The sequence below is a fragment of the Xyrauchen texanus genome, chromosome 8, assembly GCF_025860055.1.
Source record: "Xyrauchen texanus isolate HMW12.3.18 chromosome 8, RBS_HiC_50CHRs, whole genome shotgun sequence".
NCBI classification, from domain to species: Eukaryota; Metazoa; Chordata; class Actinopteri; order Cypriniformes; family Catostomidae; genus Xyrauchen; species Xyrauchen texanus.
This window is the reverse complement of record NC_068283.1, coordinates 44036450-44051223: the sequence shown is the minus strand read 5'-3', so window position 1 is coordinate 44051223 and position 14774 is coordinate 44036450. Positions and strand designations below refer to the sequence as shown.

General features: G+C 41.3%; 1 protein-coding gene across 1 annotated transcript; it reads right to left on the bottom strand.

Moving 5' to 3' along the window:
* Nucleotides 1-255: 255 nt before the first annotated feature.
* On the bottom strand, nt 256-14056 carry LOC127648335 (hepatic leukemia factor-like). The gene is made up of 4 exons (XM_052132992.1): nt 13699-14056; nt 12515-12829; nt 4257-4471; nt 256-3463 (listed from the first exon to the last, which is right to left on the bottom strand). Exons 1-4 carry the CDS (start codon nt 13811-13813, stop codon nt 3248-3250), a joined length of 861 nt encoding a protein of 286 aa, XP_051988952.1. The 5' UTR covers nt 13814-14056; the 3' UTR covers nt 256-3247.
* Between the last annotated feature and the right edge of the window lie 718 nt (nt 14057-14774).

Below are 14774 nucleotides of genomic sequence, written 5' to 3'. Positions count from 1 at the left end.
GCCACAAGGGGGCGCTAAATCAGACATTAGCATGAACACATTTTTAACAGTCAGTTCTACGGTCACAAGTCTTGCAATGGACTTTAAAGATAAAGTTGCTGAACAACTGTTGGCATGTTTAGCTAGTTATGTGAATATAAACACATCTGATTGAATTGCACAAAATATTTTCCCCATCCACGAAGTAGAGGAAAACACAAATAAAACTCAAACTCTTGTGGCTTTTCCTCACGCCCACGGGGAGCTACTTTTGCGGTCATTATACACAAGAAGTGGTTTGGCTTAATCCTGGATTTATTTGAGTTTTGTACAGATGGAAAACAGTCAGCATGTGAACTACACAGGGCTTTATACAGACGCAGCTCACGCTACAGTCTTCATATCTGCATTTATGTGACAAACAAACAAATAATGGGAAATTAAAAAGAAAACAGAACAACAAACAAAACAGCACCATTTCTGCCCAAAACTATCCTCAACAAATACACAAATATGTGCATGCTAACTTTGGCCTGAACTAGAGCAGATAAGGACTTTTATTGTTGACAGTGAAGTCACCGGTCGAACAGCGATGAATCGAAATGTGCTGATCTAAGATCAGCTGCCCTGCCTAAAACCCTGTTTTATCAATTACAACAGACAGAGCAAAACTGATCTCAGACCAGAGGAAATACTTCAGCTTTACTCATCTTAAAGGGCCCTTACATAGTTACCATAGTTCCACCAAAAATGCCAGTTTTGGTTACTCCAGTAAAACTGAGTTAACTAAAACGACTCTGAAGGACACCACATATTAATATATTCACATTTTACTGTAGTAACAATATCTGTGGTAACTACTGCACTTCAGTGGGAACTTTTGAAGTAACTTGGTATGTTCAGGAAACCATATTGGGTGGCTGTTCAGAACAGAATAGTAGCTTACTACTTGCCGAATGCTGAGCTATACAGTATTCAACATATTATTTAAAAACAATTGTAACTGGGACGTTTTAAAAAATAGTATACACCATGGTAGCCACGTGGCTTCACTATGTAAATAAAATGGTTAAGTTGTGATTTTAATTTAATATCTCAACTTTTAACCCTCAACATCCGGGTTTTCGATCAAATTTACAGTGCGCAGTACCGACAATATCCTGCAGATAAAGTGCAAGTGGTATGCTAGTATGCTATTCCGAACGTAGCTAGTGACTCCATTGACAACAAGACTTTTAACATTCAAGCAAAGCTCAAGGAGCTGCCTTTCTAAAATATCTTTTAACAACACTCTACTGCGGTAAAAAGGGACACGAGAATGTATAGAAAGCATAGCCTTTAGATTTCCATCCAAAGAACCAATAGCAATACTGCTAAGCCAGAGCTCATTAAAAACATTGAGTGTGAGTTATACTGACTCTTGTGGTCAATGGAGGTATTGCAGCTCCTACCATTTGGAGAAACTATATGAATGTACAGAAACCTTATAGGCCTATATACCGTATGTATGTATATATATTGATTTTATTGTGAGGTCTGGTTGCCAATGTTTCCCGAGACAGAACACTAAAGGCTATTTGCGAGGATGCAGAAGGTTTTTAATGCCCAGATAAGTGGACGATGTTATACACATCATATTATATATCAAAACACTATGTCACATAGTTCTGTATAATAGATATATATCTATATTAACGCTATCATATATTTAAATCCTATCTCTTGTACTACAATGTATGTGTTGTGTCTTGAAAATATTCAGACAGTATTATATAGGAAAAAATACTGTACAAAAAAGCAACATATAGAATAGTTTTCATATATATATATATATATATATCAATAAATCTTTTATCAATAAATCTTCTGTGTGCTGAATCTTTTGGTCTGCAGTAAACAAACTGATTGGGTTTCAACCACAGCATTTGAGACAACACCATCCTGCTAATCAAACACCTCAAAACCTCTTAAAACACATTCATTACAGTCATACAGCTGAACACGTAAATCTACAAAGAGAAGAGGGGGGCAAGCAAAAACGAAAAGAAAGAAAATCACTACAAATATATATTTGTACTTAAAAACAAATGGTGAAAATAAAATGTTCTAAAACATGCCTGGGTATAAAATAAAGACGTAAAATAAAGAAAAACATGGACAGATTTAATCATCCATTCTTAAAAACTAAAAGAGAAGAATATTACCCATTTACAATTAGCTCGAGGCCACAACTCTGAAACAATATTCATGCTGAAATATCCAGTAAAACAATAAATGATCAGGAAAATCACTATACAGCCATAACAATAAGAACAGCTCTAACAATAGTAGCTATTAACAGCTGAATATTTCAGAAAACAAAAACAAACGGTCCATAAATATATCCGGCAGATTACTGTAGGTACAGTAGAAACATTGCACCTGGTCAGATTGTGAAACACGCATTAGTGCAGGGGGTTAGAGCAAGAGAAAGACAAAATGGGCTCAGCGTTTTGGAGGGAAAGTTTCCGCACTACAGCAAAAATGACGTTAAGTGCATCTCACGTCACGCGGATCCGCACGTACACGTTGGCGGTATGAAACAGGCTTTTCCGACACAGAAAATTTAGAGGAAAATAATCTAGCTTAAATTTCATACATTGTTGCACTCTGAAGAGAATTAGGCTTATTGCTCCATGGACAATGCGGTAAGACGAAAAACAACGCTGGTGTTTGTTTAAAAACGAAACTATTGACAAGTAACCGACGACACTAGCTAGTGTTATACACACTTGACAGAAAGAACAGCAAAGATGCGTACAGCTGTTCCACTACAAATACGTTAATATAAACAAAAAACCTGTCAATTGAAGGAGAAAGCGCGAGTGACAAGAAGTGGGTGGGGCCTCTGGAAAACGAGGCATGATTGACAGCCACGAGGGTGAATTGCAGGGAGAATATTCATCAGTTCTCTGTCCATATTACAGGTGTATAAAATGACATGTAGAATCGTTTACGGAAAGAAAAAAACATGATCCATCGTTGGTGAAGGAACAAACACATAAAAGAGAGGAAGAAGACAGACTCTAATGCACAAATTAAAAATAAATCGGCAAAGTGTTCAACGTGATGAGATCAAAACAGGTTTCATAGAGAAAGAGAGAGAAAGAGGTGAAAAAGAGAAATTGGCGCCGCTTAATGAGGCTCACAGAAGTCCCTGGAGAGTTGTGGTGGGCGGGGCTGTTTGTAGGGAGTGGGCGGGGTTTTTTCAGGGTGGGGGGGGCGGGGTTTACAGAGGCCCGTGTCGCACCTCGTATTTGGCCATAATGTTCTTACAGCGGCCGAGCTCCTTCCGCAGTTCGGCCACTTCCTGTCTGAGTGCCGCATTCTCTTTCTCCAGGAATCCCGCGCGGATGGCGATCTGGTTCTCTTTCAGCCGGCGTGCGTCCCGCGAGCGTTTGGCTGCGAAATTGTTCTTTCTGCGCCTGGCCCAGTATTTGTCGTCCTGTGTGGAGACACAGAGAAAAATGTGATTACGTGGAAATTAAATACGTGAACATTGTTATAATTAGTAAAATTCATACCATTTTATATATTACAGAATTAGCTGGGGGGTGAAATGTAAGCAAAATGGACATTACAATTGAAAAGAATCACCTGACAGTTATTTATAAAGATACTGTCCCCTTTAAAAGCTTCAGTGTAGTTAGCTACTCACAGACAGACAGGACAATAGTCTTGCATTCATCATTCTTTGTTTTAGATATTAACGGACGTTCGTACAATAACGTTCGCCCATAGATGGTCACATGACACACAAATGACTCCCTGGTTGGATTGCACTTATCGTTCATATCAGAACTCTGAATCTGAGGTTTATCCACCGATGTGATCACAAATCTCAAACGCCATTTTGAGTGTGTGCATATCTGTATTGCTATCGTTCTCACTGTAAACCAAGCAAGCCCAGATATTTGCGTAACATACACAATGACTGCATGACTGCTCTCAATCAAACACGCATACTTGCACACATTCACTGTTGACCTAGTGGTCAAACACGCTTAAGCATGACGTATGTGCTGTTGTATGATTCAGCAAATATTTAGGGCATGCTCTGTTCCATTTGGCCTGTAAATCACTGGTAAAACAATTTTGATCTTTCATTTTCAGGAACATTTTATTTAGTTATGTACAGTTTTGTGGTACTGTGTTGGGTCACCATTAGAAATCCAATGTAAAATCTGGATCCTGACGTGAAACCGGTTGAGAACCATTAGTTTACGGTTTGTGTTTACCTTCAAGTCTTCTGGAATGAAGACCTTGCGTGCCTTCTTGATCATGGGCTGTGGTTTTAGCTCCTCTGCGCTGAATTTGCGCTTGCGAGGGTCGAAGATCTCTTGACCCGGTACGCTGGAGAGGGCGAGGTCAGCAGGGTCGGGCTCATACCCAACCGGAACCTGGATCGAGTCTGGATCTATCGGACTGGGTGTGTCACGTGAAGTGGAAACAGCTGAAACAGAGAAAAAAAGAGTTTCTTAATTTTTTAAAAGCATGCAAGTGGCATAGGAAAATCTAGGGGGATGGGAGATGCCCCCCCCCCACTTAGACATGTTTTGATTAACAAAATGTAAGAAAAAAAATGGATGCATGGATGAATGCACAATTACACCTGTAACATGTAATAAGTAATTAAATGGGGTAAAACAGAAAATAATTAATGTGTGTATATATATGTACTACCATGTTCTGCCCAGCAGAGAGCGCATGATGCAAAAACATTTAACATATTCACACAAGTAAAAATAATGTTGACGGACATCATTTTCTTTGTTCTACCCATTTCTGTCGTATAACCTATACTATACTGCTTTGGCAGAAACGGTAGAAGTAGAATGGCAGCACGCTACTCTGAACACAGAGAGAAAGAAGGTTCTAGAAACAGTGTGTGTTGTGTGTTTCAGTCTGTGTTCATTAGTGCAGGATTAAAGGATCAAATTCAACTCTTGACTGCTTTAAGGTTCATTAAACAAGTGTTGAGAGACGCACAACTGTGCCAAGAGCTGGCACACAGCCACACACGCAATAATAACACAACTACTCACTACAACACACAATATTAACAACACACACTACACACTATAACAGTAGGCTTGAGAATTATGTTGGCATTTGTGGACAAGCATTAGCTTGGTTTAGGCCCTAATTCTCTTATCTCTACCACTTTGTCTGTGTAAATGAGGAACTGTCAGATCAAATTAATGTATGGAGTGCCACAGGGGTCAGTTTTAGGGCCTCTGCTTTTCTCCCTATATTCTCCCCCTGGGAGATATTATCAGGGACTATGGAATAGGGTTACAACGGTATGAGATTTTCACAGTACGATAACCATCTCAGAAAATATCATGGTATACGATATTACACAATTACTATTATCAGTTACAATGACTCTTAAAGGAGTGAAAACGGAAGTTCTTTTTTTATTATTTTTGGTTGAACAAAGGCTTTATTATAATTGAAACTTGAAACCATTTTTTTTAAATGGAAGTATGTGTAAAAAAAAGGTCTCCCTTTTGAAAAGGAACAGAGTGTATAAATTATGTCAAAGAGTGGATGGTTAGAAATGTCCTTACTGAAACACACAATAACACAACACACACTACTCACTCAATCTCACACAAAACTACACACTTTAACACTCACTATAACAGTAGGCTTGAGAATTATGTTGGCATATGTGGACAGGCATTAGCTTGGTTTAGGTCCTATTTCTCTTATATCTACCACTTTGTGTGTGTAAATGAGGAACTGTCAGATCAAATTAAAGGCAAGTATGGAGTGCCACAGGGTCAGTTAAGGCTCTGCTTTCCCATATTCTCCTGGAGATATTATCAGGACTATGGAATAGGTTACGGTATGAGATTTTCACAGTACGATAACCATCTCAGAAAATTTCATGGTATACGGTATTACACAATTACTATTATCAGTTACAATGACCCGGACAGACTTCACAGAGGATGAATTGATGCAAACTCAAAGACATGGGATTCTTCAAGAGCCTCTGTCTGAAGCATGGGCTCAGGATGAAGTTCACCAAAATTGCCTGCCATGAGCTTCCTGCCAGACTGTGATGCTCCTCACTGAATGATACATATATAAACTTGGTCAAAAGGAGGGACAACACCCTCTTAAACTACATAGAAAATGAATTAACCACTAACAACAGCCTTCATCGGCCAAAATCAAGGGACAATGTATCTACGTGTATTTCCTCAGTTAATTCGGGATGAGGACTTTAACACTAAAACTTATAGTTAATATAAACCATTGACCCACAACACTTTCTTAAAACACACAATAATAACAACTACACATTTAAACACTGAAATACACCATAACACAACTTTACTAGCTACTCTACAAAATGAAACTGTCAAACACAAATAACACACATTTAACAACCGTTCTACACACTAAAAGGCCATAATACCACACACACTAAAGACTGAGACACAACTTAAACTGCCCTAAACACTGAAAAACTGAAATATGCTCAAATAACACAACTTAAAGGGTCTTGAATCCCCAAAACACATTTTTTGAGATGCGAACCTTTATGTACAGGTTGCACATCATTGAAAACAATGACAGCACTCATTAGGTTTACTGTTAAGGGGAAAGTGGTCATTTTTTCGTTTAATTATTGAGACGCTTCGTTCTTCCGGCTTGTTCAAAAACAGGAGACAATGATGAAAACATTACATCAAGTTTACGGGAACCATCCTATCATTTTCACTCTTCACCCTTTTGTCCCATGATTTATATACAGCCACAAATTCTTTTGTTTTCATCTCCACTCGTAATGCGAGGTTCAGCAGCCATCTCTGTTGTGTGTGTTTTTGGAAAAAGCTCTTGACCCGCTTCCGTTTACCCCATTCCTGCCCAAAATACCAGCCCACATATTACCATATTTTCCCGCCCATTTCGAGAGTCGTTTCTCAGCCTGAGGTGTGAAAAATGGGGCTTAACTAGGCGGGTTTCGTGACCCTTTAATCCAACGTGCACACTAAAACACACAACTGTGACAGTCTGAGCAAGAGTTAACCAATGAGCAGACCTTTCAAAGTCTTTAAAGGTGGTTTACTCGTACCGTGTGGAGAACAGCTACGTTAATAATTGTAACAATTTATAAGAAGTCAAGGTGAAACTATTTCAGGTCTGTATCTCCGACCTAAACTGCCTCGTCCGGTGAGACAGAAACAGTGTCCTCTACAGATGAGACTCTGGCAAAGCTTCATTTTTCCTGAGAGAAGCGGAGAAGAACAATCATTGAATCTTATTCAAGATATCATTAAACTTTAAAGCTTTATTAATATGAGGAACGGAGAACACACAGCTCGAGTCAAAGGCTACATCATGACCTAGATATTCAGCTTAAGCCTGACAAAGCTGTGTGTGTGTGTGTGTGTTTTTACAGTACCAATAAATTATAAATGCTTGCATTTTACTCAAGCATTTGAACCTGCAAGCAACAGAACCTAAACAGTCACTCATAATGTTTAGTGGAAAATATCATGAAATAAAAAGTGTTTAAAGTCTCTCCAGATTTATTACTGTACTACTGTAATAAGCACTGACCTCAAAATAAATACAGCCTGAGAGAATTGTGAAAGAGTCCTATGATCAGGCACAATCGAGGTGTTGTTTGGGACTCTGAAATCAACCTCATAGTAAGAGGAGAGGGGCGGAGTTATGGTGACTAATCACAGGGCTGTGCCTATAGTAATTTGCAGACTGTCCTTTTCACCCCTATTTGTAATGCAAATGCCCAGTGCACTCTAAGTCCTCATGGTGGCATATTGACTCGCCTCAGTCCGGGTAGCGGAGGACAAATCTCAGACCGTCAGTCCCCGCATCTTATCACGTGGCTTGTTGAGCGCATGTGGAGGCTTCACGCTATTCTCCACGGCATCCACGCACAACTCACCACACGCCCCACCGAGAGCGAGAACCACATTATAGCGACCACAAGGAGGTTACCCCATGTGACTCTACCCTCCCTAGCAACCGGGCCAATTTGGAGACTGGAGTCACTCAGCACGCCCTGGATTCAAACTCACGACTCCAGGTGTGGTAGTCAGCGTCAATACTCGCTGAGCTACCCAGGCCCCCCCCGTCCCTTAACTCTTAACTCTGGGTCTGAAAAATGTCAAACCAAATTATAATGACTTTTGAAGTGCTCCTCATTCATCCCAAGGCTCATAAAGTGGCCATATCGTGTTTTGCTTTGAGTCTACTGATATGAACAGGTTTGTAAAAAGGGGAAGGTTCAGGTGTTTCGGATATGGTTAGGCAATATCATCTCATTCATGTTAAAAAAACAATGCATCAAATGTCCTCATTGATACAGTGTAATCAACATGTGTGTGTTGACTCCACTGAGTGGCAGATTGTTTAGGAATGTGACTGTGACTGTCCCATGAACCCTGGCCAGCGGATGCCGGTGCTTCCTTAAACAGGGCGGTGTCTACGGTGGAAGTGGAAGGGTGTAGCAAAAAGATGCCCAAACCAGCTCTATTTTTAACTCGCAACCGATGATTGCACAGATAAGACGTCAAACGGACCATGAGAGGCCAACATTGGGCAAACAGGTCAACAACCACCATACAAGCAGCAATATAGCCTAACTGTTGTTATTGAGTTTCACAGAGTAACAAAGAGCATCAGATGTTCAAAAACAGGTGTCGAGGTAAGACTCAAGATAATTGGATTTGACATGAGGAAGCGGCTTTCCTTTGGCTGCCCGAATGTGTGTGTGTGTCTAATCCTACTCTTCCTCAAGCTTGAAATCAATATGCATTTCACATGTTTGTTAGATCTCAATACGTTCATAAACAGGGTAAGCTACCTTCTAATTTAAAGCTCAAGAAAGGATTCAGTTCTACAGAAGACGTGTATTCTCTTATCATTTATCTTTTTATAACAATATCCTAATAGCCCATCGAGGTGGCCACTAACCAACCATCTAATTGAGATTCAGTTAGCTAGTTGCGTGTATAACTTTTCCGAACTGCTTGCGTTTTTAGCTAATTATCAAAAATTACTCAAGAGTTTATCTTTGTTATCTAAATGAGTATAGTTTTATCGTCCAGCCCTATAATTCACATTCATTTGTGGATTTTGACTGTACAGCTTGGTTCAAGGATCTTTCCTGTGCACCACCAAGAAACTTCAAAATGGCAAAATGACCAAAGGGGGGCTACCTACCCCCCTTCAGTCGGATGGGCAAACTGACCAACAGGGACCACTGCGACTATACTGAGCTGTGATGTCAAAGACAGCAGACAGAGAAAAATATATGGTCCATTTATGCTTTTAAAAGATGCCAAAAATCGGTCACTGGCAAAACATCTACTGTAATACAATGAAATCGTCGCAATTGCATATGTTGCAAAAGTACAGAATTGTATGATAACACAGATCCTTTTCACAAACTGATGACGTGCTTGTAGAGCGGAGGAAGGCGGGACCGGGCTGGAACAGCGCACGCCCGGTCCCCAATCAGCCTGATGGTGGCGCACAAGGGATAAAGGTGGCAGAGGATGACAGTTTGAGAGAGATTACAGGCAGCTGCCGTGTAGGTGTTTGTGTGTCTTTTTATTCAATTTAATATTATTTATATTGTTAAGCCGGTTCTCGCCACCTTCTTGCCCATCTAAACCCCTTTACATTGGTGCTGAAACCCGGGAAGAAGCAGGGATGCCCATCGTAGAGTCCTCAACACAGCTGTCCACCGAGGGGAGCACAGCTGCCATCCACCGGGGGACGGAGCAGCCCGACCGCCCGGATGCGGGGAACGGCCGCAGTCCACGAGGCGAGAAGGGTTGGGACTCCCCAACTGCCTGGAGCGATGGAGTCGCTGCCAGGAGCGGAGGAGTGTCCCAACGTGCCGCCAGAAAAGCAGAGGGGCGTTCTGTCTGCTGGGGGTCGGAGGTTGACTCCGGTCCACCCGGGGAGGAGCAGCTGTCGTCCGCCTGAGAGGAGTGATCGAGGACGGCGCGACGGCGCATCAAAGTACCGGTGAGTACTTTGATGGTACATAATTTTTTACTTTTGACCCCAAACGTCCGAACACACGCATATGCACACACTCCGAGCAAGGTCCACTGCTTAACACATGCAGACTCTGCTGTTATTACACGTTTATCTGCTCTCTAGATCTCATTCCCTCTGCACGCATGTGTTTTGGATAATTGCATGTTTGTTGTATGTTAAAAGGAGTGTGTTTGTCTATTAAAAGCACAATGTCAGTGACAACATGTGATCCAGGCACGACTCACAAAATGTGAGTTTCACTAGGAACATCCTGTGCTTCTACTACACAAGACAAGAGAGGGGAGTGGGAGTGGTGGAGAGGCGGCATGTTCTTTGGGAGGAGGCTAAGTGGGTGGAGCCTAAGAGAGAAGGATAGAGAGGAATGAAACGAAAGGGGTTGGGTGGGGATTGGCATGCCTTGACAAGCCTCTCTCTCTCGCTGGCACGCTCTTGTTGCACCAGCACAGCACACGGAGCTGCATGTGTGCATCACATGGCCCTGCACGCTGCTCGGAGAACACGCTGACTGCACGTGATGAGCCTGAATCACCCGACTAGTCATCTAGCACATGTAAACAAGAAATGTAAACAAGCACAAAGAAGCACAGACACGCGCACGCATACTTAAAGCGCGGACTAACATTTTATGCCAACTAAAGTCCCAAGGTGTGTGTGTGTGTGTGTTTGGGAAAGAGGTTTGTCTAATTTCATACAGCAGGTTTATTGGCTGGTATTTGGCGCTCTGTGAAAGCATGTGAAGTATCTGTGTGTGAAAGTAGCCCTGCAGCAAATCTTGTACCTGAGTGTTATCTTGACACGGAGGAATGCATAATCAATGTGATGAGTCTGATGAACCCTCGGGTGCATTACAGCAGGAGCTGTCTGTCCCGTTTTGGCAGATGAATTGGAGTTTGTAGTGTAAATGACAAAATCATTTGCTTGTGGTTAACTTTGCAAAAAAGTCCCCAAAGTCTCACAATATCATAGCAAAACTCAAGTTCAGGTGTAGGAGAGGTACCTCTAGAAAACTATATATAGAAAAATATATATATATAAATTCCTCGTGAATTCAGTTCAATTTCTCTAATACAGTTTTCTAGAGGTACCTCTCCTACACCTGATTAATTCATACAATTGACCGTTGATCTGTAACCATTAACAATATAACTGGAATAATACATTTGTTGCTCACAATACAATATTAAGCCATCAAAGATTTATAACAGAAGTTCAACACGCTTTGATTCAGTCTACACACTTCGAACATTCATGATTCAATGATTCACTTCAAACTCTTCATGATTCATTCAACAGTTCAAATTCTCAGGATCTCTCACTGTCCAACAATTCAAAAGTCTCAGTTCAAAGATTCAGTGTCTTAGTTCAACGATTCAGTGACTCAATTCAAACGCTCAGGACATCTCACTGTTCAACGATTCAATGACTCGATTCAATGACTCAGGATATCTCACTGTTCAACAATTCAAAAGTCTCAGTTCAAACACTCCTCAGCAACGGAACAAGCAAAGGTCCTCAAAAAAGAAAAATAAACAGTGAAATACTTGTTGGAAGTTCGGTCTGCACCAGAGTTCAGAGGTAACGGAAAACCGGAATTTCACTTCACATCAGCCATTTAGTTGTCATCTCTCGTCTCGCTGCCAGTATTGTTCCGTAGCGAACTGCCAACTGTAGCTACCAGAATCCGGCTCAATCACTGTGTTTAGACTTCCAGTATTAATCTAATTTTCACCTCTAACCTCCAAGTCCAGACAAAAATAGAGTTCAGGTTGGTGAGTAGAGTACATTCTCTCTCTAGCTACCTCCTTTCCATTTTGTTTCTTTGCTTTTATACTCGCAACTCTCTATGACAACATCGCCCTCCTGTGGACATCAGCACCATTTTTGGTGACAACTTCCAGTTCCTCACAATGCACTAAATAGGGAGCAAGGGAGCATCCTATAGCTCTCTATGCAGTTCAGTTTCAGGCTGCAGATGATGTTTGGATCACTCAACATGGGACAATGATTGTCAGTACATAGATTCATACATTTTATTTTAACATGGTTGGAAGTGATTTGATGATGCTGGCTGTTACTTTGAATAACATTTATTAATTCAGCTTTATAAAAAATCATCTGTCATGTCTACAACGTCTCAAAAACATGAATAAGCAACACTCCTGGACACATGATAAACAATTAGACTTTCTAAAGCTTGGTATTACTTAAAATTTCACAACTTAGTCCCGCTGTCCACATATGTGGACATCACTTTTTTCGCACATGCGAACGGAAACCACAGCCCAGGTGCTTCTCCACCTGAAGGCAACACTTCATAAGTAAAGGGTAATGAAATTCGGGAGAAGAGGCGATGCCATGGGTGTAAGACCGGGTCATTTAAATAGCTCAGTCTTGTTTGTGTATGTGTTTAGGACCAATGATGTGTTTTGGTCAGTACCTGGTCTGTTTGGGCAGTTCCTGGCGACTATCCCGGAGTGAACCGATGTGGTTGCCCGGTTACTGAGATCCACCACAGAGGGTGCTGCCGGGGCCGATGGGGTCTGCTGGGAAGGTTGGTTCTTCTCGCTCTGAGTGTTGGCAGGAATTCCGTTCTCCGACAGAAACTCCTCTAAATCCATGTACTCCAGTTGGAAGTTATCGCCATCGTACGACAGGGTCTTATCCCACAGAGTCGGCCCCAAGAAGGCGGACTGGGGGGTGTTGACGCCGTTTCCATCCTCTTCCAATTTCTTCTCCTTTTCTTTCCCAAAACCTGGAGGAACAAGATAGAGGTGTCAAAAAGGGAATATCGTGTCCTTCATGTCGTTCCAAACCTGTTTGACTTTCTCCCAAAGAACACAAACGGATGCACGTTCAAGAATATTTAGGCTGATGTATTACAAACATTTGAAAGTGGACGGTGACTACGGAGGACAAGCTCCAAAAAAAGCAGCATTTAAGTCTGATAAAAAATTGTATTTACCATTCGGGCGAAAGTTAAACGGTTTGGAACGTCATAAGGGTGAGTAAATGAAGCCAAAGCAACATATTTAGCATACTCAGCACAACACCTTACATATTGCCAATGCATATCCTTCATAGGTGCATCTAAAAATAAAACCACACTGCTTTAGATTACTGTGTTAGTTGATTTAGACAGGTTTGGAACAATACACCAGACAGCCGCTAAGTGGCGCCCTCTATAGGTAACTATGAGTAAAACACCTTCACCATTGCGTGCGAACTTCACCTCTCTATCCAATTAAAGTCAGTATTGGTGGAAATGTCTGTTTACTTTGTTCTTTGTGAACATAATGCATAATAAGCATATTTAAAACTATAAACGTAATGCATTTAGGCAAGATTTGTTGTGGAATGGATTTGGGATTGAGCATAAAGTTGACTGAAATGCAATTAATATGCTATTGAAACATAAACTTACCAACCCTAAATAACATCGGGCGTTTAAAGTGAAATTAAAACCCCGCGTGCATGCACAAGCAGATACAGGTAAGAGTGAGAAAAGCAGAGAGACAGACGGTGACATGTCGCGCTTGTAAGCGCGCGGTGCGTCTGTCACTCTAAAGCTGATGCAAAAGACCATTTAAACTCCCCCAACTGCAGAATGTCCCCTTTAAGTACCTTCATCGTGGTGAAAGGGCAGCTTCATGGGGTTTTCCAGCAGGGATTTTAGGACGCCGTGGGTAGGAGGTAAGAATGTTGAGTTTATAAGAAGAGGTCGAGACATCTTATCCATCGCGTAAAAGAAAAGAAAAAAAAATTAAACAATTATCCTGGAGAACTTTAAAGGAAAACAGCCGATTTATAAAGATGTCAAAATCCTTCAATGACCCGCGGGGATAGTGTCCTCAGCCCGTGCGCAGGCACCGATGAGCAGCAGCGGCGGCGGGTCTCGCGCGTCCGTGAGTTTGGCTGGCTGGCTCGAGCGCAAAAGCGCGGCTGATTCGCATTTCCATGTGCGAGGACTGACGCCCGTGACGTCAATGGAGAGGACAAGCTGTTGAACACGGGCACCGGCCAATGAGAGCGGACGGGGGGCGTGGCCTCCCGTCAAGACTTGATACATTGTTGCACGTCATTGCTTCTATTCTTTTTGCTAACTTCTATTAGAGGATTGTTACATTGTGACCACTGCAAGAGATTCGTGTTGTTTATGTTTGTATTTCATGTCCACTGAAAATTTTTATTATTTAAAATATATAATTTAAAGAATGCACTTTTTGTGCTAGGCAGAAAAATGCAATATAATTTAACTATTATATTCTACTTGGTTTTCAATTTTGTTTTATTCTATTTTATTTGCTGGTGTTGTTTTTTTTTTTTTCTTTCTAAATTGCAAATAGTTTTGGATAAAATGATCCGCTAAATATGTCGAAGTAATTATATTCTGAATTACATATTTTGATTCTTTTCATTTTTTTTTTTACGTTCGGTTTATTTTTAACATTAAAATGCATCAATTAGGGTGCCTGGGTAGCTCAGCGAGTATTGACGCTGACTATCACCCTTAAAGTCATGAGTTCGAGTCCAGGGCGTGCTTAGTGACTCCAGCCAGGTCTCCTAAGCAACCAAATTGGCCCATTTGCTAGGAAGGGTAGAGTCACATGGGCAGGGCTGGACTGGGAAGAGAAATCGGCCCGGGATTTTACATGGCAACTGGCCCAAAACTTGTTTGGGGGGGATGTTACTCGCTGTCC

Coding starts and splice junctions, on each gene's coding strand:
- LOC127648335 (XM_052132992.1), bottom strand. CDS start 13,813: ATGGATAAGATGTCTCGACCTCTTCTTATAAACTCAACATTCTTACCT. Junction 12,830..13,698: donor GCCCTTTCACCACGATGAAG/GTACTTAAAGGG, acceptor TTGTTCCTCCAG/GTTTTGGGAAAGAAAAGGAG. Junction 3,464..4,256: donor TCATTCCAGAAGACTTGAAG/GTAAACACAAAC, acceptor GTCTCCACACAG/GACGACAAATACTGGGCCAG.